General features: G+C 39.9%; 2 protein-coding genes across 3 annotated transcripts in view; one reads left to right on the top strand and one right to left on the bottom strand.

The window, feature by feature from the left end:
- Window positions 1-21,468, top strand: part of LOC110531583 (calpain-1 catalytic subunit) — a 38,429-nt gene extending 16,961 nt beyond the window's left edge. For both annotated transcript variants that reach the window (XM_036987391.1, XM_036987392.1), the window contains exons 4-22: window positions 911-1,029; window positions 5,180-5,313; window positions 5,567-5,735; window positions 5,867-5,950; window positions 6,159-6,244; window positions 13,387-13,461; window positions 13,664-13,824; window positions 14,151-14,311; window positions 14,469-14,480; window positions 15,423-15,634; window positions 15,759-15,798; window positions 16,897-16,962; window positions 17,050-17,107; window positions 17,384-17,448; window positions 17,644-17,712; window positions 17,882-17,960; window positions 19,615-19,731; window positions 19,946-20,004; window positions 20,334-21,468. In XM_036987391.1, coding sequence (XP_036843286.1) covers window positions 911-1,029; window positions 5,180-5,313; window positions 5,567-5,735; window positions 5,867-5,950; window positions 6,159-6,244; window positions 13,387-13,461; window positions 13,664-13,824; window positions 14,151-14,311; window positions 14,469-14,480; window positions 15,423-15,634; window positions 15,759-15,798; window positions 16,897-16,962; window positions 17,050-17,107; window positions 17,384-17,448; window positions 17,644-17,712; window positions 17,882-17,960; window positions 19,615-19,731; window positions 19,946-20,004; window positions 20,334-20,360 — 1,793 coding nt within the window. In that variant the 3' untranslated portion in view covers window positions 20,361-21,468. The remainder of the gene's footprint in view (window positions 1-910; window positions 1,030-5,179; window positions 5,314-5,566; window positions 5,736-5,866; window positions 5,951-6,158; window positions 6,245-13,386; window positions 13,462-13,663; window positions 13,825-14,150; window positions 14,312-14,468; window positions 14,481-15,422; window positions 15,635-15,758; window positions 15,799-16,896; window positions 16,963-17,049; window positions 17,108-17,383; window positions 17,449-17,643; window positions 17,713-17,881; window positions 17,961-19,614; window positions 19,732-19,945; window positions 20,005-20,333) is intronic.
- Window positions 21,469-21,670: 202 nt separating this feature from the next.
- LOC110531584 (purine nucleoside phosphorylase) lies at window positions 21,671-26,104 on the bottom strand. The gene is made up of 6 exons (XM_021614853.2): window positions 25,777-26,104; window positions 24,110-24,279; window positions 23,799-23,902; window positions 23,259-23,434; window positions 22,961-23,151; window positions 21,671-22,811 (listed from the first exon to the last, which is right to left on the bottom strand). The coding sequence occupies exons 1-6, from the start codon at window positions 25,797-25,799 to the stop codon at window positions 22,594-22,596; spliced, it is 882 nt and encodes a 293-aa protein (XP_021470528.2). The 5' UTR covers window positions 25,800-26,104; the 3' UTR covers window positions 21,671-22,593.
- Between the last annotated feature and the right edge of the window lie 682 nt (window positions 26,105-26,786).

Genomic DNA, 26,786 nt, shown 5'->3' on the forward strand with positions numbered 1-26,786 from the left:
ACTGAGCTGGTTAAATAAACACAAAGAAATTAGAAGAGAGAGGTAGGGAGAGAGAGACGGAGAGAGGGAGGTGGGAGAGAGAGAGACGGAGAGAGGGAGAAAGAGAGATGAATATGCCCACAGAAAAGTTTTGATTGACATCGAGGTGTTGTCCTCTAAACCCTGCAGAGGATGAATAATTTATACCCCGCTCTGCTATCTCACATCTTAAAAACGAAATAGTAACCTCTCTACTCTGCAGGGGCGTTGTCTTATGTCCTGTTAGAGGTAGGTGTAGTGATTGAAGCAGCACACTGTTGGTCCAGTTCAAAGTGAAACACTCCTGGGAGGTTTCGTAGGGTCATGGTGAAGGGTGTGTTAACAGATGTTTGAACCCCTCTCTCTTTACAGGTTGCTTTAAGGTCCAGTTCTACAAGCGTTTTACCACTTCAGGCTGAAGGGATTCGTTCCCACAGCAGACAGAAACGATTAATAAGTCATGTCTTAAGATGACGTGTTGTTGTCAGATAGCTAGCTTCACCTACCCTTGAGGTGAGAAATGATTCCAAGGAAGAACAGTTGGGAACTTTTGAAGAGAGGAATGATGAACAAGGGGAGGAGTTTTACCTTATCGTGTTGCTAGAGCAGGAAAAACTCTGGGCATTAGTTGAATGATATGACTAGCAGACAGTATTTCCTGGTCAGAACATGTGACCAGACAAAACTCACCCTTCTAATGAACGGTTGTTGACTTCTTGAAGGGATGACTGATACAATGCATTGCTATCATTGCCGTAGTCTATCTATGACTGAGGTTTTATGTTGTGTGTGTGTGTGTGTGTGCCTGCATGTGAACGTGTGTGTGTGTGTGTGTGTGTGTGTGTGTGTGTGTGTGTGTGTGTGTGTGTGTGTGTGTGTGTGTGTGTTACAGGTGACTGCTGGTTGCTGGCAGCCATAGCTTCGTTGACTTTGAATGATAATCTCCTCCACAGAGTGGTTCCTCATGGACAGGACTTCGGAGGACAGTACGCTGGCATCTTTCACTTCCAGGTCAACACACACTCACTTCCTGTTTCTATACTACTGTGTATTAAGGTATTCTTGTTGATTTCCCAAATACTGGATCTGCAGTTGATATTTAGCTCAAGTATTTATAGAAAAGGTGTATAATTTATATATTTTTTAAAAGGTCTCAATATTTAGCTGCCTAAATTCTCTGCTTGACATTTACAGATAGTTCAGTCAAAATCTCGACTATCACAGTTACTGAGTAATAAACCAGTTATAAACACTTTATCTGCAAACAATACACCTAGGTAGGATTTGAGTACATCGTAACAGAACCAAGGAACCTCTTCCTGCTTCTTGCCAGGCCTTATCATATGAACTTTGCTTTGTACACAAAACCAAACCTCTTACTCAAACCTTATGTATCACCTTCTTATGCATCGCTAGTCACTTTAAACAATGCCACTTTATATAATGTTTACCTACTCTACATTACTCATCTCATATGTATATGCTGTTCTCTATACCATCTACTGCATATTGCCTATGCCACACGGCCATCACTCATCCATATATTTATATGTACATATTCTTATTCATTCCTTTACACTTGTGTGTGTATAATGTAGTTGTTGTGAAATTATTAGATTGTTAGATATTACTGCACGGTCAGAACTAGAAGCACAAGCATTTCACTACATTCGCATTAACATCTGCTAACCATGTGTATGTGACCAATAACATTTGATTTGATTTGATCAGAAAGTGAAAAGTAACTGTCCAGTGAAAAAGTTTAAAGTTTAAAGTAACTGTCCAGTGAAAATACCCCTTTCAAAGTTTATATTCTGTTAACTCATACCCAAATAATATTTTTGACTCATCTTATACTCGTATTTGTGGCCGAAGCATACATTTGAGAAAAAAACACTTCAACAACCTCAAACTTGTATCTTAAACATTTAAAAAATGCTTGCTATTTCCTCAAAGATAATGACATCGTCCAACCTCATTGGGTGAGCTGGCCAATCAGCAATCTACTCGCATTCATATTTTTCATAACAGGTATACAGCCCCACCATTACAACACGGAAATCTGCTTTTCCACCTACGTAATTGCCTTTTTTGGAATTAATTATAGGTCATATTTCATAGAAATCTGGAAACGCTTGACAGTTACGTTAAGTTCCTTTAAGTGCTGCTGGTTTACTTTCTTGTAGGCACCACAGGTGTGTCAAATATTGTTGTGATAACGTTGGGGTGAATTTAAGTTCAAATGATACTGTCCATTGAACTGGCATACAACTCAGTTCACAAAATGATTGGATTTATGTGGATCAGACACCAACTCTGCTAAATAGATACATTGAGATATAGTTGTGATAGGAATGAGTCCTAACTTCCACCAACATAAAATGTTCACTTCGTCTCTTATTGTCATCAATGCGTTCGACTTTGAGTGGAAGTTAGGATATGCCCCGTAAAGGCTAATAGCGTAGATTCAGAAATGTGATCATAGTGTGATTCCCCCTCTTGTGTGTGTCTGTGGAGGAGGGAGGGTTGTGGTGCTTCTCTGTGTCAGACAAGTCCTGACCAAAAGTTGCATTTCCAGTTTAGCAGGTGAAAAAAAATACTGCTTTTACAACGCCCTGGTTTAGCTGTTGGCTAATATAAGTCTTTGCAGTTTGGTTGATTTCAAAATCCCCTGCCTAATGGGACAACCACAGAGCAGGCATTAAATGCATTCAACCTAAACAATGGGGATGAACCAGCAAGATCAGTTTTATTTGAGTTATTTTCAGTTTATTTATATATTAAGACAATTTATCAGCTAAATAGATTTGTTTTAAAGGCCTAATGCAGCGGTTTGAATATCAATATCAGATCATTTCTGGGTCACAATTAAAGTACCTTACTTTAATAGACTCCCATTAAAATGGGCAACAAAAAATGATCAAGCAAGAATATTTCTATCACTGTCTGGGAGTGGTCTGGGTGGGGGAGGGGGAAGCTGAGAGCTTTGGAACTCTCCTTGTATTTGGTCTATTAATCAATTGACTGCGTGGTGATATCACCATGGAATGCCAAACCTTAGTCCCATGAAAACCTGCTGATTAGAAGGTCCTGTCTAGATTGTATTTTCAACCAGCAACTATCGGGAAATAACACTGATAAAAAAATCACACTTCATCAGATGTTGACTTCACTGGGTCTTGAAAAAAGTAATTCAAAAATAATCTAAAAACGATGAGGGTCCAAATGATTGGCAGCCTTGTTTTTAATACTCTAGCACCCTGCCCTTGGGATTATAAGATTGGAGAACACGTTGGGGGGGAGTTTAAACCATTCCTCCATACAGAATCTTTCCAGATCCTTGATGTCCTTCGACTGCCCTTATGGACTCCCCTCTTCAATTCAAACTAAAGGTTTCAATGGGGTTCCAGTCCGGAGATTGAGATTACAAAATGTTCATTTTGTGGTCAATTAATCATTTCTTTGTGGATTTAGATGAGTGCTTGGGGTTATTATCTTGCTGGAAGATTAACTTGTAGCCAGGTATTAGCCTCCAGGCAGAGGCGACCAGTTTTTTGTTTAAAATGTCCTGGTACTGGGTTAAGTTCATAATGCCGTTGACCTTAACAAGAAAAGTACCTCATACCTACTGTAAAATATGTTGGTGCATCTTTGACGTTATGTTTGGTTCGCTTCCACTGGTCCTGTGGAAGTTGTTAAGGTCAACGGCTTCATGAACTTTACCAAGTCTGAGGATTTTTTACCCAAAACCTGGTTACCTCTGCCAGGAGGCTGACACTTGGCCACAGGTGCATTTTCCAGCAAGACAATAACACCAAGCAGACATGAGAAATGGTTAGTTGACCACAAAATCGGCATTTTGCAACAAGTCTCTGGACTTGAACCCCATTGAAAACCTGTGGTTTGAATTGAAAAGGACAGTCCGTAAGAGCAGACGAAGGATATCGAGGATCTGGAAAGATGTGTGTTCTCCAATCCCATAAAACATTTCAGAAGAAGCCCCAGTTGAAAGGTATTGCCTGTTATTTATCTCTGTTTTTTTTGTTTCGTTTCTACAATTGTAAAGTGCCGTTAGGAAGTTGAAAAGGGCTATATAATGTTCCATGTATTATTGGTATTGGAAACAGGGGTAGCAATCCTTTTGACCCCTATCGTATTTAGAAAAAACAAGCTACTTGAGTAAACAATATCTCTATGTGAGCAATTGTACTAGTGTAAAATTAATATATTTTTGAGCATGCAATATTGCTCAGTATTAGTAGTATTTATTTTATACACTCTTTTTTGCTGAGATCTTGATCACACACACACACACACACACACACACACACACACACACACACACTTACACTCATGCACGTTCACAGGCACACACACAAACGCACACATACACACACACACACTCATGCACGCACGCACGCACACACACACTCATGCACGCACACACACACACACTCATTCACACACACTCATGCACTCTCGTAAGTGTCATTGTGGCTTCTGGTTCTGACAAAAATGTCTTCAATGTGGTTCCATTAATGTTTCCCATCTATGTACCTCATATATACTGTACCTGGCCCTGGTTTCCCTCATCTGGTCTGGTGAAGCTGTGTTGCCTTGCCGTTATTACATCAGTCAACTGCATGCAGCTGAGGAGTATGATACATTACTGAGCAGCCTGTGTTTCTCCCTCTAAAAGCGTACTGACATCACAGTGGTGTAGGCAGGCTACATGGAACCCACCATGACTTCCTCTGGTTGTTAACTCAGTCTTAGTTCCTTATTTCCCCTGTTGAGCTCTATCTACGATGAGCTGGTTCTAGTGGCACCTCTGACCTCTGGTGGTCATTGGCTGTTAGTGATCATAAACTCCCTGCTTATCCTCGGGGGAGGGGATTCTTCTTTTGTCTTCTTCAATGTTCTGTGTATTCACTCTTGGTGTGTATAGTAACATGAATATGATCCTTGTGTAAAACTGACCATGGATCAGCTTCCAGAGACAACTCCCTTCATTCTACTCTACTCTTCATTCTAATTCTGATATGGTTATAAACTCCCTACTGTCTGTGTGTTGTAGTTCTGAGATGGTTATAAACTCCCTACTGTCTGTGTGTTGTAGTTCTGAGATGGTTATAAACTCCCTAGTGTCTCTGTGTTGTAGTTCTGGCAGTATGGGGAGTGGGTGGAGGTGGTGATCGATGACAGGCTGCCGGTGAAGGATGGGAAGCTGCTGTTTGTCCACTCTGCCGAGGGAGGAGAGTTCTGGAGCGCCCTGCTGGAGAAGGCCTATGCCAAGTAAGGAGGGATGAGGGAGGAGAGGAGAAGAGGGTGGTTAAAATAATTCAAATGTAAATGTGGGCTTTGCATTTCTTTCACTCTGTCTATGTATATGTTTGTGAGTGTTATGATATCAGTAAATCGCTCTGGATTAGAGCGTCTGCTAAATGACCAAAATGTAAATATAAAATGATATGTCTGTATGCTTATTGTAGACTGATTTGTGGTCTTACATAGACTTTTGACACATAATTGTCAACCCTTGTTGCAGGTTGAATGGCTGTTATGAGGCTCTGTCGGGAGGCAGTACGTCAGAGGGTTTTGAGGACTTCACAGGAGGAGTGACGGAGATGTTCGAGCTGAGGAAGGCGCCCTCTGACCTTTACAGCATCATCAGCCGGGCCGTGGAGAGAGGCTCACTGCTGGGCTGCTCCATAGACGTCAGTACCAATACCCATACGCTGAACCGACACATGTAGCAGTGTTTGTACGTGTGTGTGTGTGTGTGTGTGTGCGTGCCTGCGTTTGTGTGCGTGTGTCTTCCCTGACCGAGTCCTTTCTCTATCCCCAGATCACCGGCAGTCATGACATGGAGGCCGTGACCTTTAAGAAGCTAGTGAAAGGCCACGCCTACTCATTGACAGGGGTCGACGAGGTGAGCCAATGTTTGATTGACACTAAGACGGTGATCCCAGTTTGTTTTAGTGGGGTTCTAAACAGAGAGAACAATAATTACATCCGATTGGACAGAAAAGACAGCATTGAAACCAATGTGTTTCTCTTTGCATCAGTTTGATTGACTCAAGGCTGGTGATTTGCCCAGCTACTAAACATCTGTGTAATGAGGTATCCCTCTCCATCAGGTGGTGTACAGGGGGAATAAGACCAAACTGGTCCGTATTCGCAACCCCTGGGGAGAGATAGAGTGGACTGGGGCCTGGAGTGACAAGTACGAGACAGAAGCTTCACTTTACACCTCTCATATTACATATCATGTGTCATATACCGTGTATTCAGACCCCTTGACTTGTTTCACGTTTTGTTACATTACAGCCTTATTCTAAAATGGATTCAATTAAATAAAAACTCAGCAATCTACACACAATACCCCATAATGACAAAGCAAAAACAGGTTTTTAGACATTTTTGCAAATTTATTAAATATATAAACAAAAATACATTACAGATGTATTCATACCCTTTGCTATAAGACTCGAAATTGAGCTCAGGTGCATCCTGTTTCCATTGATCATCCTTGAGATGTTTCTATAACTTGATTGGAGTTGATTTGGAAAGGCACACACCTGTCTATATAAGGTCCCACAGTTGACAGTGCATGTCAGAGCAAAAACCAAGCCATGAGGTTGAAGGAATTGTCTGTGGAGCTCCGAGACAAGGTTGTGTTGAGGCACAGACCTGGGGAAGGGTACCAAACTATTTCTGCAGCATAGAAGGTCCCCAAGAACACAGTGGCCTCCATCATTCTTAGTTTGAAGAAGTTTGGAACCACCAAGACTCTTCTTAGAGCTGGCCGCCCGGCCAAACTGAGCAATCAGGGGAGAAGGGCCTTGGTCATGGAGGTGACCAAGAACCCGATGGTCACTCTGACAGAGCTCTAGAGTTCCTTTGTGGAGCTTGGAGAATCTTCCAGAAGGACAACCATCTCTGCAGCACTCCACCAATCAGGCCTTTATGGTAGAATGGCCAGATGGAAGCCTCTTCTCAGTAAAAGGCACACGACAGCCCTCTTGGAGGCACCTAAAGGACTCAGACAACGAGAAACAATATTCTCTGGTCTGATGGAACAAAGATTAAACTCTTCGGCCTGAATGCCAAGCGTCACGTCTGGATGAAACCTGGCACCATCCCTACGGTGAAGCATGGTGGTGACAGCATCATGCTGTGGAGATGTTTTTCAGCAGCAGGGACTAGGAGACTAGTCAGGATCGAGGCAAAGATGAATGGAGCAAAGAACAGAGAGATCCTTGATGAAAACCTGCTCCAGAGCGCTCAGGACCTCAGACTGTGGTGAAGGATCACCTTCCAACAGGACAACGACCCTAAGCACACAGCCAAGACAATGTAGGAGTGGCTTCAGGACAAATCTCTGAATGTCCTTGAGTGGCCCAGCCAGAGCCCGGACTTGAACCCGATCGAACATCTCTAGAGAGACTGAAAATAGCTGTGCAGCAACACTCCCCATCCAACCTGACAGAGCTTGAGAGGATCTGCAGAGAAGAATGGGAAAAACTCCCCAAATACAGTTGTGCCAAGCTTGTAGCATCATACCCAAGAAGACTCGAGGCTGTAAACGCTGCCAAAATTGCTTCAACAAAGTGTTGGGTAAAGGGTATGAATACTTGTGTAAATGTAATTTATCTTTTATAAATGAGCAAAAATGTCTAAAAACCTGTTTTTACTTTGTCATTATGTGGTATTGTGTGTAGATTGATGAGGAATTGTTTTTATTGAATCCATTTTAGAATAAGGCTGTAATGTAACAAAATGTGGAAGGGGAATGAATACTGAGTTTATAACTGTCATATCATATATCATATAACTAGTGAGTTTATAACTGTCATATCATATATCATAAAACTAGTGAGTTTATAACTGTCATATCATATATCATATAACTAGTGAGTTTATAACTGTCATATCATATATCATATAACTAGTGAGTTTATAACTGTCATATCATATATCATATAACTAGTGAGTTTATAACTGTCATATCATATATCTAGTGAGTTTATAACTGTCATATCATATATCTAGTGAGTTTATAACTGTCATATCATATATCTAGTGAGTTTATAACTGTCATATCATATATCTAGTGAGTTTATAACTGTCATATCATATATCATATAACTAGTGAGTTTATAACTGTCATATCATATATCATATAACTAGTGCGTTTATAACTGTCATATCATATATCATAAAACTAGTGTATTTATAGCTGTCATATCATATATCATATAACTAGTGAGTTTATAACTGTCATATCATATATCATAAAACTAGTGTATTTATAGCTGTCATATCATATATCATATAACTAGTGAGTTTATAACTGTCATATTATATATCATATAACTAGTGAGTTTATAACTGTCATATCATACATCATAAAACTAGTGAGTTTATAGCTGTCATATCATATAACTAGTGAGTTTATAACTGTCATATCATATATCATATAACTAGTGAGTTTATAACTGTCATATCATATAACATAAAACTAGTGAGTTTATAGCTGTCATATCATATATCATATAACTAGTGAGTTTATAACTGTCATATCATATATCTAGTGAGTTTATAACTGTCATATCATATATCTAGTGAGTTTATAACTGTCATATCATATAACATAAAACTAGTGAGTTTATAGCTGTCATATCATATATCATATAACTAGTGAGTTTATAACTGTCATATCATATATCTAGTGAGTTTATAGCTGTCATATCATATAACTAGTGAGTTTATAACTGTCATATCATATAACTAGTGAGTTTATAACTGTCATATCATATAACATAAAACTAGTGAGTTTATAACTGTCATATCATATATCATATAACTAGTGAGTTTATAACTGTCATATCATATAACTAGTGCGTTTATAACTGTCATATCATATATCATAAAACTAGTGTATTTATAACTGTCATATCATATATCATATAACTAGTGAGTTTATAACTGTCATATCATATATCATATAACTAGTGAGTTTATAGTTGTCATATCATATATCATATAACTAGTGCGTTTATAACTGTCATATCATATATCATAAAACTAGTGTATTTATAACTGTCATATCATATATCATATAACTAGTGAGTTTATAACTGTCATATCATATAACATAAAACTAGTGAGTTTATAACTGTCATATCATATATCATATAACTAGTGAGTTTATAGCTGTCATATCATATAACTAGTGAGTTTATAACTGTCATATCATATAACTAGTGAGTTTATAACTGTCATATCATATATCATATAACTAGTGAGTTTATAACTGTCATATCATATATCATATAACTAGTGAGTTTATAACTGTCATATCATATATCATAAAACTAGTGAGTTTATAACTGTCATATCATATATCATATAACTAGTGAGTTTATAACTGTCATATCATATATCATATAACTAGTGAGTTTATAACTGTCATATCATATATCATATAACTAGTGAGTTTATAGTTGTCATATCATATAGCATATAACTAGTGAGTTTATAGTTGTCATATCATATAGCATATAACTAGTGAGTTTATGTTTGTCATATCATATAGCATATCTAGTGAGTTTATAGCTGTCATATCATATAACTAGTGAGTTTATAACTGTCATATTATATATCATATAACTAGTGAGTTTATAACTGTCATATCATACATCATAAAACTAGTGAGTTTATAGCTGTCATATCATATAACTAGTGAGTTTATAACTGTCATATCATATATCATATAACTAGTGAGTTTATAGCTGTCATATCATATATCATATAACTAGTGAGTTTATAACTGTCATATCATATATCTAGTGAGTTTATAACTGTCATATCATATATCTAGTGAGTTTATAACTGTCATATCATATAACATAAAACTAGTGAGTTTATAGCTGTCATATCATATATCATATAACTAGTGAGTTTATAACTGTCATATCATATATCTAGTGAGTTTATAGCTGTCATATCATATAACTAGTGAGTTTATAACTGTCATATCATATAACTAGTGAGTTTATAACTGTCATATCATACATCATAAAACTAGTGAGTTTATAGCTGTCATATCATATAACTAGTGAGTTTATAACTGTCATATCATATATCATATAACTAGTGAGTTTATAACTGTCATATCATATAACATAAAACTAGTGAGTTTATAGCTGTCATATCATATATCATATAACTAGTGAGTTTATAACTGTCATATCATATATCTAGTGAGTTTATAACTGTCATATCATATATCTAGTGAGTTTATAACTGTCATATCATATAACATAAAACTAGTGAGTTTATAGCTGTCATATCATATATCATATAACTAGTGAGTTTATAACTGTCATATCATATATCTAGTGAGTTTATAGCTGTCATATCATATAACTAGTGAGTTTATAACTGTCATATCATATAACTAGTGAGTTTATAACTGTCATATCATATAACATAAAACTAGTGAGTTTATAACTGTCATATCATATATCATATAACTAGTGAGTTTATAACTGTCATATCATATAACTAGTGCGTTTATAACTGTCATATCATATATCATAAAACTAGTGTATTTATAACTGTCATATCATATATCATATAACTAGTGAGTTTATAACTGTCATATCATATATCATATAACTAGTGAGTTTATAGTTGTCATATCATATATCATATAACTAGTGCGTTTATAACTGTCATATCATATATCATAAAACTAGTGTATTTATAACTGTCATATCATATATCATATAACTAGTGAGTTTATAACTGTCATATCATATAACATAAAACTAGTGAGTTTATAACTGTCATATCATATATCATATAACTAGTGAGTTTATAGCTGTCATATCATATAACTAGTGAGTTTATAACTGTCATATCATATAACTAGTGAGTTTATAACTGTCATATCATATATCATATAACTAGTGAGTTTATAACTGTCATATCATATATCATATAACTAGTGAGTTTATAACTGTCATATCATATATCATAAAACTAGTGAGTTTATAACTGTCATATCATATATCATATAACTAGTGAGTTTATAACTGTCATATCATATATCATATAACTAGTGAGTTTATAACTGTCATATCATATATCATATAACTAGTGAGTTTATAGTTGTCATATCATATAGCATATAACTAGTGAGTTTATAGTTGTCATATCATATAGCATATAACTAGTGAGTTTATGTTTGTCATATCATATAGCATATCTAGTGAGTTTATAGCTGTCATATCATATAACTAGTGAGTTTATAACTGTCATATTATATATCATATAACTAGTGAGTTTATAACTGTCATATCATACATCATAAAACTAGTGAGTTTATAGCTGTCATATCATATAACTAGTGAGTTTATAACTGTCATATCATATATCATATAACTAGTGAGTTTATAGCTGTCATATCATATATCATATAACTAGTGAGTTTATAACTGTCATATCATATATCTAGTGAGTTTATAACTGTCATATCATATATCTAGTGAGTTTATAACTGTCATATCATATAACATAAAACTAGTGAGTTTATAGCTGTCATATCATATATCATATAACTAGTGAGTTTATAACTGTCATATCATATATCTAGTGAGTTTATAGCTGTCATATCATATAACTAGTGAGTTTATAACTGTCATATCATATAACTAGTGAGTTTATAACTGTCATATCATATAACATAAAACTAGTGAGTTTATAACTGTCATATCATATATCATATAACTAGTGAGTTTATAACTGTCATATCATATAACTAGTGCGTTTATAACTGTCATATCATATATCATAAAACTAGTGTATTTATAACTGTCATATCATATATCATATAACTAGTGAGTTTATAACTGTCATATCATATATCATATAACTAGTGAGTTTATAGTTGTCATATCATATATCATATAACTAGTGCGTTTATAACTGTCATATCATATATCATAAAACTAGTGTATTTATAACTGTCATATCATATATCATATAACTAGTGAGTTTATAACTGTCATATCATATAACATAAAACTAGTGAGTTTATAACTGTCATATCATATATCATATAACTAGTGAGTTTATAGCTGTCATATCATATAACTAGTGAGTTTATAACTGTCATATCATATAACTAGTGAGTTTATAACTGTCATATCATATATCATATAACTAGTGAGTTTATAACTGTCATATCATATATCATATAACTAGTGAGTTTATAACTGTCATATCATATATCATAAAACTAGTGAGTTTATAACTGTCATATCATATATCATAAAACTAGTGTATTTATAACTGTCATATCATATATCATATAACTAGTGAGTTTATAACTGTCATATCATATAACATAAAACTAGTGAGTTTATAACTGTCATATCATATATCATATAACTAGTGAGTTTATAGCTGTCATATCATATAACTAGTGAGTTTATAACTGTCATATCATATAACTAGTGAGTTTATAACTGTCATATCATATATCATATAACTAGTGAGTTTATAACTGTCATATCATATATCATAAAACTAGTGAGTTTATAACTGTCATATCATATATCATATAACTAGTGAGTTTATAACTGTCATATCATATATCATATAACTAGTGAGTTTATAACTGTCATATCATATATCATATAACTAGTGAGTTTATAGTTGTCATATCATATAGCATATAACTAGTGAGTTTATAGTTGTCATATCATATAGCATATAACTAGTGAGTTTATGTTTGTCATATCATATAGCATATCTAGTGAGTTTATAGCTGTCATATCATATAACTAGTGAGTTTATAGTTGTCATATGTCATAAAACTAGTGAGTTTATGGCTGTCATATCATATAGCATATCTAGTGAGTTTATAGCTGTCATATCATATAGCATATCTAGTGAGTTTATAGCTGTCATATCATATAGCATATCTAGTGAGTTTATAGTTGTCATATCATATAGCATATCTAGTGAGTTTATAGCTGTCATATCATATAGCATATCTAGTGAGTTTATAGTTGTCATATCATATAGCATATCTAGTGAGTTTATAGTTGTCATATCATATAGCATATCTAGTGAGTTTATAGCTGTCATATAATATAACTAGTGAGTTTATAGCTGTCATATCATATAGCATATCTAGTGAGTTTATAGCTGTCATATCATATAGCATATCTAGTGAGTTTATAGCTGTCATATAATATAGCATATCTAGTGAGTTTATAGCTGTCATATCATATAACTACTATTTGTTGTTGAAATACAGTCTGTGATGTGTTTTCATTGTGGATGTTTCAGCTCCAGAGAGTGGGAGGGTGTTGACCGCTCAGTCAGAGGGCGACTCCAGAACTGCAGTGAGGACGGAGAGTTCTGGTGAGTGTGTGTGTGTTTATGTGTATGTATGTGTGACACCAAGTCGGATGTCTTATTGGCCGATCGGTATGATACTTGAGAGTATGTGTGCGCTAATGCATCGTATACCTGACCGACTCTCCATCTCCCTCCCTCCCTCCCTCCCTCCCTCCCTCCCTCCCTCCCTCCCTCCCTCCCTCCCTCCCTCCCTCCCTTCTATCAGGATGTCGTTCAGTGACTTCCTGCTTGAGTTCACACGTCTGGAGATCTGCAACCTGACAGCAGACGCTCTGGAGGCCACCCAGCAGAAGAAGTGGAGCTCAGCCGTCTACCAGGGGGAGTGGAGGTCAGGCAGCACGGCTGGGGGCTGCAGGAACTTCCCTGGTGAGGAGGGAGGATGGAAAAAAAGAGGCAGGGAAGGAGGCAGAGAAGCAGGCAGAGAAGGAAGCAGAGGAGAGAGGGAAGTGGCCCAGGCAGGCTGTAGCAAAGAGAGAAGGATAAAGACAGTTACTCCTAGTCGCTGAGTAAAGGAGTTGTTTTTCTCCCATGGTTAAGATTACGATGTGGGAGGGTAGGCTGAAGCTAGATATGTACCTAAAAGCAACTTCTACTGGATGCGTGAGGATAAAGAAATGGTGTCTAATAAACAGTTGATTCAAATGTTTCCTTCTCTAGATTCTTCTAATAACTGTTTCTCCCACAATCCCTAGCCACATTCTGGATCAACCCGCAATTCAAGGTTGCCCTGCAGCACCCCGACACAGCCGGCCAATCAGATTGCAGCTTCCTGGTGGCGCTCATGCAGAAGGACCGGAGAAAGAAACGCAAGGAGGGCAAAGACATGGAGACCATCGGTTTCGCCATCTACGAGGCAAGAAACTGATCTTTGTAGCTGGTTAAACTTTTTTCATTGAGTTTTAAAGTGTAAGCAAGGGAGTACGACAGTTTGTCCAAGAAACTGTTTTTGAACGAGTAGAATTGACTGGATGTTTCTATCTAACTCCTATCTTTTCTGTGTCTCTCTTCAGGTTCCTAATGAGGTATGTATATTCTGCTGGCCAGTATTCTTTGACGTTAGGTTGTAAGTTAATCTTGTGATAAGCTCTAAGAGTCCAGCATAACTATGATCCTGTTGGTCCATTTGCTAGATATTTAGAGTGCTTTAAAACCTTTTGGACAGTGTGTCATAACTGAAGAAGTGGAATTCTCCTCATGCTGTGGCAACAATGTGGTCTTAAAGGGGAGATCTGCAGTTGCTGCATCCATTTTTTGACTATTATGGTATGTAGGCATTATGGTATGTAGGCCGGCCTTGAAGAATAGAACTTAGAAATGAATCATGAGCTTAGTTCAACTGTCACCCCATCAGAACCCAACATATCAGCTTGTTTTACTTCAATGTTTGTGAACAAAGTCAATTTAAACAAACACCAAATAGCCTTTAAACATAGTTGAAACTATCATTTCTATATCATGGATGGTCTTTCCTTGCATCCATAGTCAAAAATTGTGAGTATTTACATTTCTCCAGCACCGTCCCGCAGCGTTTTACTGAAATGGGGATGGGGAAAACCCTTTGTTATTGTTTCAACTGCTGATTGCCTCTTTAAGGTCAAAGCTCAGAGGTCAAGGGTTTAGATATTTACTCCCCTCACAGTTGGGGTTAGGTTCACCTAGAAGGGGGTGCAATGAACTCAACTTCTCTGAAGTGAACTAACTTGCCCACAGTGCTTTCTTTTCAGTATGTGGGCAGATCAAGGGTTAGAGGTCAAGGGTTAGAGTTCACTCACACAGCTTTCCCTCCTCTCCATCCTCTTAGTACATGGGTTAGGTTCACCTAGTTTAACTAACTCACTCATACTGCTTTCCCCTGCCCTTAGTATGTGGGCAGATCAGGGGTTAAGGGTTAGAGGTTAGAGGTCAGGGGTTAGTGAGTTCACCTCCCTCACAGCATTTTCCCACTACTCTCTCTGTCCTCTTAGTACATGGGTAAATCAGGCGTCCACCTGAAGAGAGACTTCTTCCTGACGCACGGTTCCAGTGCCCGCTCTGAGCTCTTCATCAACCTGAGAGAGGTGAGCTCTCGCTTCCAGCTGCCTGCCGGGGAGTACATCATTGTCCCCTCCACCTTTGAACCCAAGAAGGAGGGAGACTTCGTCCTCAGGGTCTTCTCTGAGAAACCTGCCAACTATGAGTGAGTGATGGAGAAGTGAGAAGTGGACAGGAAATATGATAGGTTGATATGGAAATTGTGGATGGTATAAGGTGATGCATTTGATTGAAGGATATTGATACTTGTGTTATTTTCTGTCTGTTAGGGAGCTGGATGATGATGTCACAGCTGAACTACCAGCAGAGGTGAGTGGAGGAGACATGGGTTGTGTCCCAAATGTCACCTAATTCGCTAAATAGTGTGGTGCTTTTGATTAGGGCATTGGTTGAAAGTAGTGCACTATATAGGTATTAGGGAGTCCATTTTTTATACACTATTCCTAAACTAATCAAAGTGAAGAGTTTACATTCCTCTGTGAGTTTACATTCCTGTGTGAGTTTACATTCCTGTGTGAGTTTACATTCCTCTGTGAGTTTACATTCCTCTGTGAGTTTACATTCCTGTGTGAGTTTACATTCCTCTGCGAGTTTACATTCCTCTGGGAGTTTACATTCCTCTGGGAGTTTACATTCCTCTGTGAGTTTACATTCTTCTGTGAGTTTACATTCCTCTGTGAGTTTACATTCCTCTGTGAGTTTACATTCCTCTGTGAGTTTACATTCCTCTGTGAGTCTACATTCCTGTGTGAGTTTACATTCCTCTGTGAGTTTACATTCCTCTGTGAGTTTACATTCCTCTGTGAGTTTACATTCCTCTGTGAGTTTACATTCCTGTGTGAGTTTACATTCCTCTGTGAGTTTACATTCCTGTGTGAGTTTACATTCCTCTGTGAGTTTACATTCCTCTGTGAGTTTACATTCCTCTGTGAGTTTACATTCCTGTGTGAGTTTACATTCCTCTGTGAGTTTACATTCCTCTGTGAGTTGACATTCCTCTGTGAGTTTACATTCCTCTGTGAGTTGACATTCCTCTGCGAGTTTACATTCCTCTGGGAGTTTACATTCCTCTGTGAGTTTACATTCTTCTGTGAGTTTACATTCCTCTGTGAGTTTACATTCCTCTGTGAGTTTACATTCCTCTGTGAGTTTACATTCCTCTGTGAGTTGACATTCCTCTGTGAGTTTACATTCCTCTGTGAGTTGACATTCCTCTGCGAGTTTACATTCCTCTGGGAGTTTACATTCCTCTGTGAGTTTACATTCTTCTGTGAGTTTACATTCCTCTGTGAGTTTACATTCCTCTGTGAGTTTACATTCCTCTGTGAGTTTACATTCCTCTGGGAGTTTACATTCCTCTGTGAGTTTACATTCTTCTGTGAGTTTACATTCCTCTGTCTGTTTCAGACCGAGCTGGACGAGAGCCAGATCGACGCTGGCTTCAAGAGTCTGTTTAGACAACTGGCTGGAGAGGTGAGGAGTCGTGTTGGGCAATGAGGGTAGAGCAGAGTGAAGGGTCTGACATAGTCTTTTCTCATGGTCTCTCTGTTCGACCTACAGGACATGGAGATCAGTGCCACAGAGCTGCAGACTATTTTGAACAGGATCATGACCAAGCGTGAGTCCACAGGAATAGAATAAGTACACAGCATTCTACTCTGTATCTGTATGTGTGACTAAAACCCAGCCACATGCCTTCAGCAGAGACCTAAACTGTCGGTCCTTCCATGCAGAAACTTTACAGTGGAAATATGTAAATATTTGGATTTAGATATTACAGGTGCAGTTCGAAAACGCAAAAACGTGTTTTTCCACTTTTCTCATTCTTTCTCCATCTTCCCCTATCTCTCTCTTCCTCTCTCTTTCTCGCTCTCTCTCTCGCTCTCCGATACAGACAAAGATCTGAAAACAGATGGATTTGGACCAGATTCCTGTCGGACTATGATCAACCTGATGGACGTATCCTTGGTGTATTGAGGCATTTTTATACAGTATTACTCCTCTCTGTCTGTCTCTCTGCCTCTGTCTGTCTGTCTGGTCTGGTCTGGTCTGGTCTGCCTGTCTGTCTGTCTGTCTGTCTGTCTGTCTGGTCTCTCTGCCTCTGTCTGACTGTCTATAGCTCTTTAAACAAGGTTCCTTGACCGTGTCCTTCAGACTGATGGTAGTGGTAAACTGGGATTGACAGAGTTCCATGTGCTGTGGGAGAAGATCAAACGATACCTGGTGAGATTAGCTTAAACATCTGTTCTGCTATTCACCTGAGTCATTCTGTGAAGCTGAGCCTTCTCTCTCTTCATGAGTTCCTTGTTGGTGTTCCTTGTCTAGTCTTGGTAGAGCCATTCCACTAGTTTCTTTATCTTTGTCTTCTTCCTCTCTCTTTCTCTCTCTCCAGACTATATTCCGTCAGTTTGATCTGGACAAGTCAGGCACCATGAGTTCCTATGAGATGAGGATGGCTCTGGAGGCAGCAGGTAAGTACAGCCCAGTCCCTCCTTTCCTTAAACCACGACCCACTTCCTTTGTAGTGAATCATCACTCTTTGTATTCAATCATACAAACCAGGACACCTGACTACACCCGGACACCTGACTACACCGGACACCTGACTACACCGGACACCTGACTACACCGGACACCTGACTACACCGGACACCTGACTACACCTGACACCTGACTACACCGGACACCTGACTACACCCGGACACCTGACTACACCGGACACCTGACTACACCCGGACACCTGACTACACCGGACACCTGACTACACCGGACACCTGACTACACCGGACACCTGACTACACCGGACATCTGACTACACCGGACACCTGACTACACCCGGACACCTGACTACACCGGACACCTGACTACACCGGACACCTGACTACACCGGACACCTGACTACACCCGGACACCTGACTACACCGGACACCTGACTACACCCGGACACCTGACTACACCGGACACCTGACTACACCGGACACCTGACTACACCGGACACCTGACTACACCGGACATCTGACTACACCGGACACCTGACTACACCCGGACACCTGACTACACCGGACACCTGACTACACCGGACACCTGACTACACCGGACACCTGACTACACCGGACACCTGACTACACCCGGACACCTGACTACACCGGACACCTGACTACACCGGACACCTGACTACACCCGGACACCTGACTACACCAGACACCTGACTACACCGGACACCTGACTACACCGGACATCTGACTACACCGGACACCTGACTACACCTGACACCTGACTACACCGGACACCTGACTACACCTGACTATACCTGACACCTGACTACACCTGACACCTGACTACACCGGACACCTGACTACACCGGACAACTGACTACACCGGACACCTGACTACACCTGACACCTGACTACACCGGACACCTGACTACACCTGACTATACCTGACACCTGACTACACCGGACACCTGACTACACCTGACTATACCTGACACCTGACTACACCGGACACCTGACTACACCTGACTATACCTGACACCTGACTACACCGGACACCTGACTACACCGGACACCTGACTACACCGGACACCTGACTACACCGGACACCTGACTACACCGGACACCTGACTACACCGGACACCTGACTACATCGGACACCTGACTATACCTGACACCTGACTATACCTGACACCTGACTACACCGGACACCTGACTACACCGGACACCTGACTACACCGGACACCTGACTACACCGGACAACTGACTACACCGGACACCTGACTACACCTGACACCTGACTACACCGGACACCTGACTACACCTGACTATACCTGACACCTGACTACACCGGACACCTGACTACACCTGACTATACCTGACACCTGACTACACCGGACACCTGACTACACCTGACTATACCTGACACCTGACTACACCGGACACCTGACTACACCGGACACCTGACTACACCGGACACCTGACTACACCGGACACCTGACTACACCGGACACCTGACTACACCGGACACCTGACTACACCGGACACCTGCAGTCTGACCCACGGGATCTTTATGAAAGCATATCTAGCATTGAAATGGTTCCCACCTTTGGTCTGTGTGTTATTTCCCCAGGGTTCAAGCTGACAAACCACCTGTTCCAGCTGATCATACTGCGTTACACTGAGGCCGACCTGGCAGTTGACTTTGACAACTTTGTTACCTGCCTGGTTAGGCTGGAGACCATGTTCAGTGAGTCATTTTGTCATATTTCCATACCTTTTTCCCCATTAAGTCCTTGTATTAATAAACTCACTTCAAATTGGCCATCAAACAATACTTGTCATAGTCTTGACTGTTGAGAATAATAATATGTATTTGCATGATTATATGACGTACTGTACATTTATGAGCGCTTGAAAACAGGATAGCGATTTCTTACAATTCTCTCTCCACTACTTTACAGAGACCTTCAAGACGTTGGACACAGATGCTGATGGAGTCATACAACTCAACTTCTTCCAGGTCTGAAGATCTCACATTTCTATCAATCTCATCTGTTTACCAGGTGTATACAGGAACCAGTGGAGGCTGCTATGGGGAGGACGGCCCATAGTAATGGCTTGAATGGAGTCAATGGAATGGTATCAACCAATGGAAACCACGTGTGATACCATTCCATTGACTCCATTCCAACCATTATTATGAGCCGTCCTCCCCTCAGCAGCCTCCACCGACAGGAAAAGGGAGAGATTTGTTTTTCTATCCCCTCTGTAGAGTGGAGGGAAGTTGGGATTTATTTTTGCAGTGGTCAGATTGTTTACCTCCTTTCCCTCTCCACCTTCTCTCTGCAGTGGATCAGCCTGACCATGTTTGCCTAGAGATGGACTGACCCTCTGATGTTACGGCACCAGGCTGCACTCATGTCCTTTCAGAAGTGCCTTTCCCTGGTCCCTCCTCTCCACGCTGCAGAGGTCCATGGATTTTAAAAACTCTTGGAATGTTTACAACATTTAGTATGCGGGTCATCGTGTGCTAGAGCCTTGCCTGTTACCTTAGAAACAGAGGGGGCCGCAACATAAAAGTTGGTGGGAGATTTTTATACTGATTCCTATTGGATAGGAAGGAAACTGCCTAAACTGTTTGTTTACATCTTATGCCAAATTTCATTGATGCCTTGTGTCATATTTTCAACATGGCGGCTTCCTTTCAGCAGCCAGTGTTTGTCAGTAATAGGTGAAGGGTGTGGTGTTAGTATGGAGTTTGCTGGGTCAAATGATTTCCTCTGCAGAGAGGGGGCAAAGCGCTGTTGTTTTTCGGAAGTACTTGATCAACCCTAGAGAATCGAATCACCCGCATGACAGTTTTATCATAGTCGGATATATCAATACTTTTCAATGGAAAAACAAACAATATCATTGTAATGCTGCATACTCACCTTGATATCCTTTTTTTTTGGGGGGGGGGGGGGGGGGGGTGCCACAGACACTTCAAGGATATGCCTTTATTTTATCTCATTTTTCAGTGTTCAAGGGGAACATAAATCATTTGATTGTTATTTTTGTATTTGAATGTTGGTTGTAAGGGATGACTGATTTGATTGGAATAGCAGGCCTGAAGCTGATGCATGTGATGTCAGATGTATTGATGTAGGGGAGCTATATAACCTCTATGAAGGTAGAGAAAAATGCACGTATCTTGGCGGAAAGAGAAATAAACAAGCCTTTGAAAGTATCGATTGAGACATTTTCCCATCTTGCCAAATAGACTGATATTGAGGAGAGCAGAAGCAGTATGACACTCATATTACCATTACACTATAGCTGACATTTCCTGTGTGGATGAATGCCAAAATGTCTTAAATACAATCACACGACTGTTGTTTACCATGTACACTCTGGACTTGTTATGCCATCTATCATGGAATGATCTAACTTCTCTATATCTATCTTTTCAAAACTTTAATAAAAAACTTTCTGTACACAATTATATTAATGTGGATATGTCATTATTGGGGTTTTGAGCGAGGCTAAAAATGAATATCAGACTCATGGAATGAGTCCCATTGTTAATATCAACCCGTGAATAATTCTCATGTTGCTTCCTCAATCTTTTCTGGACAACATTTTACACGGGAGTGTCATCGACCAATAAATTGGCCAATTGCCCCCAATTAAAACAGAAGACTTGATCACATGAATAAATAAACTTTAGTAGCCACATTCATATTTTAAAAAAAGGACAAGAGCAGAGATAAATACTTCACGATGGCTAATGTACATCTATAGACAGGATACACACATTAAGACATGTACAGCAGATTCATCACGTTCTCACTGTTACGTTAAATATAGACAGGATACACACATTAAGACATGTACAGCAGATTCATCACGTTCCCACTGTTACGTTAAATATAGACAGGATACACACATTAAGACATGTACAGCAGATTCATCGCATTCTCACTGTTACGTTAAATATAGACAGGACACACACATTAAGACATGTACAGCAGATTCATCACGTTCCCACTGTTACGTTAAATATACACAGGACACACACATTAAGACATGTACAGCAGATTCATCGCATTCTCACTGTTACGTTAAATCGAGACATTTACATCTGCAGATCAATATTAAATTAACACCATCTTCTAATAGACAATAATAATAGCAACAATAACAAAAACAACAACTAAAATAGAATCCGCCCGTAGAGCTGCTCACGGCAGGAATGTACACTAGCTTAAAAAAATAGGAAGAATGTTTTAAAAAGTGAGAGGGACTCAACAACTGAGGGTGAGGCGTCAGCCAGTAAGTGGCTGTTTCACACAGCTCTCAGATCAGGCACTTTAAAATCAAACGCAGGTCATTGGGTTTCATAGCTTCAAGGCGGTCGGTTTCTACTGATTCAGGGCCAGTTTCACAATAGAAATATAATTCCTAGAAGGGAAATTGCCCCTCAGATCACAGCAATTTGACTGCACCCTTCATTGGTACACTCAAAATGGCCACCAGCCAACCCGTCAGCTACCCACTGACTTGAATGGGGATGCCCACTGTAGGAAATATATTTCTATAAGATTGGTGGTTGGTTCCATTCGTTCATTTAGGCGTTGGTGTTGTTGTACTCCATGCGAGTGACCATGGTAGAGACCAGTTTCTGCAGCTGGATGGAGCGGTGCTGGCCTGTCTCCAGGACTTCCTTGTGGTTGGCCTTCTCCTCACTGTCATAGTCCATCACAGCCTTGTTGGTGATCAGGGACAGGGCAAACACTCGCATGCCGCAGTGACGCGCTACAATCACCTCATGAACTGTACTCATGCCTGAGGGAGGGGGGGAGAAAGAGAGAGAGAGAGCTGCATCAATTATATTTTTACTCAATATAAGAGAACAATTTGAGTTCAATATTCCCAATGCATTGTGAAGGTGTTGATTAAACTATTGCAGGGAGGCAGGGAGAGAGGAGACGTACCGACAGCGTCAGCTCCCAGTTTGTGCAGCATGCGACACTCCGCAATGGTCTCGAACGAGGGCCCGCCCAGGACACAGTACACACCTTCACGCAGGAAGTTACCGTAGCCCAGCTCCTGTCCCACATCCACAGCCAGCTGCTGCAGCTCTCTGTCGTACGCATCAGACATACAGGGGAACCGCACGCCAAACCTAGGAGAGAGGGAGGGTTACACCTCAATGCCACAACTATTGCACGTGCAAACAAGTTCAACAAAATTCTCTCTGTCACACACAACACACAAGCTTGCCAAGCCTACCTGTCGTCGTTAGGTCCAGACAGTGGGTTGTTGCCAGCGAACCCAGGCATGTTGATGTGGTCTTTCATGATCATGATGTCTCCCACCTTGAAGTCCTGGTTGAGACCGCCAGCAGCGTTGGTCAGGATTACTGTCTCAACACCCAGCAAGCTGAAGATACGCATGGGCAGGGTGATCTAGAACACAAACACATGGTCAATTCATCACAAACGGTAGAACACAACACAATGTACAGCTAATACATGAATACTCTATTGCAGGATTCCTGATTTGATATGCTAAGTTTGTATTCTCAAAACTTCTATAAATAACATTGAATAATTTTTTCAGTAAAACAATTCATACATGACACACAAGAGCGTCAAAAACACAACGTGGTCATATGTGACCTGTATTCAACTGGTGTTGTAAAGCACATTGCCCCTGATAAAGGAAAAACAAAGAAGATATCTTCTCTACATATCATGTGAAGTAATGGAAAGAGCAGCGGATGTCTGCCTGCCACAGTCACTAGGTAGTAAACAGACATGATAGACGTACCTTCTGGATGGCGTATCCCTCGTAGAGGTGGAAGCGACCCTGCATGCACACACATGGCCTTCCCTTCAGCATCCCGAACACCAGGCGACCAGCATGTCCATCCACTGTAACACACAACCACCAATTAGAATGCACCGACGACACACGGCAACCAATCAGAAAACATCTTATGGAACCATGTGTTTTTCCATAGGCTATAACTTCAGTTTTTCCTGGTTTTCCTTAGACACGACCAAGATAATCTTGGACCTACACATCTGCAATGCCGATTCACCACAAAAGAAAACAAGTTGACAGGCATAATATTACACCTGTGCTCTGGGGGAAGTTGGGGATGTCCTTGTAGTTGAAGGCCACCTGGTCTTTAAGCATGTCAGCCAGTCCTCCCATTCCTGAACCACACACAATGCCCACCAGGGGGCGAACGGAGGTCTCGGCCAACAGCCAGTCTGCTGTGCCCTTGCAGTCCTCATAGCTGATCCTGAAACACAGAGGGAGATATACTGTAGGTTAGAATAAAATACCTACTTCTACTATTACTTTCTAAAATAACAGATGTGATGGTCGATGCTATCATGACACATAGCTGATATGCCCTGGGGTGTGTCAGAGTGTCTATGGGAAGTTGAAGTGTGTGTGTGCCCATTGAAACACGTGCATGTGCGCACACACACACATTCATTCAGAGTCACGCTGCCTCAGCCTGAGTCCTCCTCTTATTTTTTATTTAACCTTTATTTAACTAGGCAAGTCAGTTAAGAACAAATTCTTATTTTAAGAACACATTCTTATTTTGAATGACAGCCTAGGAACTGTGGGTTAACTGCCTGTTCAGGGGCAGAACGACTGATTTATACATGGTCAGCTCAGGGATTCAATCCAGCAACCTTTCAGTTAGTAAATAGTTAATTAACGCGATAATACATACCTTTTTGGGTTGACCCAACCAAATACACATAGAAATGTGTGTTATAAATCTGTCGTTCTCATTGAAATGTGCATTATGTGCGCTATTGCTATGCTTTCTGATCTCAGGTTTCGTTTTCGCATCTTATACTTTCGGTTTTATACATCGGCTTCAAAAAGCTGAAATAACAATATTTTGGGTTTTGGAAAATATATTTCACAGCAGTTTAGACGGTACAATGGTCCTCTACTCTGTTTGTCACATAAACAGAAATTGGGCGAATTTGAGAAACCAGGAAATGGCGAAGCCATTTCTGAATAGCGCAAATATTGAAATATGCCTTCAGGATAGGAAGTGTGAATTACATTTGATGAGTATTTATAAATATTTCGGTTCAGTATATAATACCGAAATGATTTAATCAAATATTATGTTGAAATATAATGACTATTTAGATTTTTCTCAATAATTTTGGTTTTTAAAAACAGCAGTACATCTGGTTATTCCTTTTCAGTAATGATGTAACCCGCGCGTACCTCACTTCCCCTATCCCATTCAAGAACGCGACAGGACCTAAAAACCCACTTCATTTCGTAGCCCATACAAAATCCTGTCAGGTGTTGTGCCGAAAATCTCCCCCTGCCAGAACCCTGAGCATAATTGTTTTTAAATATTCGAAATATGATTGAAATATGATTGAAAGTCTATCGTATAATCTCGATGAAAAGACCAAACTGACCCCCCCCCCCCCCCCCCCCCCCCGCTTGTCCCATCTGCTGCCCATTGCGCATGTAACGTTAACGCCGAATCGCCAGAGCTACACAAACCCATTTCGGGGGTCTCATCTAAAAATAAACACTACTATATAGTCCACGTGCACACTTGACCATATGCTATACTAGTCCTACAGTAGCACCACGTGTGAATAAAAGTAGCGGGTAAGTACTGGCAGGTAAAATACAACGATAGAATGATGCAATGTCCCCCTACGCACTTGCCCGCGGAACAAGATGTAAAGAACGCGTCTAGAACATGAATGGAATGAATGAAATAATAACCTAGGCTACTCACCCGGTACTTGACTCTGGAAACATTCTGAAAAGTAATGCGACTGGAATCCTCTCAAAAGCAGCGACGTATCAATTGGCTCAATGTAACAGCAGCAGATAGACTTGACTGGCGGCAAAACCTCTGCGGAAAAAAATCCTTAAAAAAACAAAAATTTCAAATAAATAAATTAAAGTGGTATTTTAAATAATGTTAGATGATCTAAATGGTCAAATCATTCATTTGAAAACCGTTGAGCTGTATAGTAGTCTTCTAACTAACAGTTTTATAGTAGATGCTCTTGTATCTGGTCAGCTTTGCAAATGCAACTGTGCAATTATAGCCCGAGCCCTTCTCTGTTACCCCTCCTCCTGGGTGACGCAAATACATCCGGACGTTTGGATTGGACCATACCGCACACGTTAAAACTACGCAATTCTGGACAGGAGGAATGCACGGTGTCTGATAGAAATATGTTCCATGTCTGTTTGAGTTAATTTATTCTCACCCAAAACCTGACACACCCCTTCAGAATAGTCAGAATGTTCAAATAAATATTTGGAAACCAAGGGGTGTAGCCTAGGCTAATGCCTATAGGCTATGGAATGTGTCAAACGAGTAGTCTGCTGTTGATCATTCACAAAAGGGACAGTAACAAATCGTATCCTAATATCTTGTTTATTTTTCAGCACTTTCATAGATTTTTAGATACGATGATGGGGATTCCCATAAGGAAGGGTTAGTGCTATCCAGAATCCTTGGGACGTCCATAACCTAAACCCTAACCTTAACCCGGCTAATCTTACCCTGACCTTAACCTTTACCTTAACCACTTTACATTTCAACTTCAATGGGGTAGGGAGGTTACAAGGATCCAGGAAAGCACAGACCCATAAGGAAGTGACTCAGCAGCCTGGACAGGAATATCATAACTCACATGTGACTCCATTTACTTGTCTCATCACACCCCACCGATTATTATTGCATTATTTGGGTTAGGCACCGATTGGCTCAAAGAAAACATGAGCAAAAAT

Source organism: Oncorhynchus mykiss, chromosome 9, assembly GCF_013265735.2.
Source record: "Oncorhynchus mykiss isolate Arlee chromosome 9, USDA_OmykA_1.1, whole genome shotgun sequence".
In the NCBI taxonomy this organism is placed as follows: Eukaryota; Metazoa; Chordata; class Actinopteri; order Salmoniformes; family Salmonidae; genus Oncorhynchus; species Oncorhynchus mykiss.

Coding starts and splice junctions, on each gene's coding strand:
- LOC110531584 (XM_021614853.2), bottom strand. CDS start 25,799: ATGTTTCCAGAGTCAAGTACCGG. Junction 24,280..25,776: donor TTTCCAGAGTCAAGTACCGG/GTGAGTAGCCTA, acceptor TCTGTGTTTCAG/GATCAGCTATGAGGACTGCA. Junction 22,812..22,960: donor ACTGGGAGCTGACGCTGTCG/GTACGTCTCCTC, acceptor CCCCTCCCTCAG/GCATGAGTACAGTTCATGAG.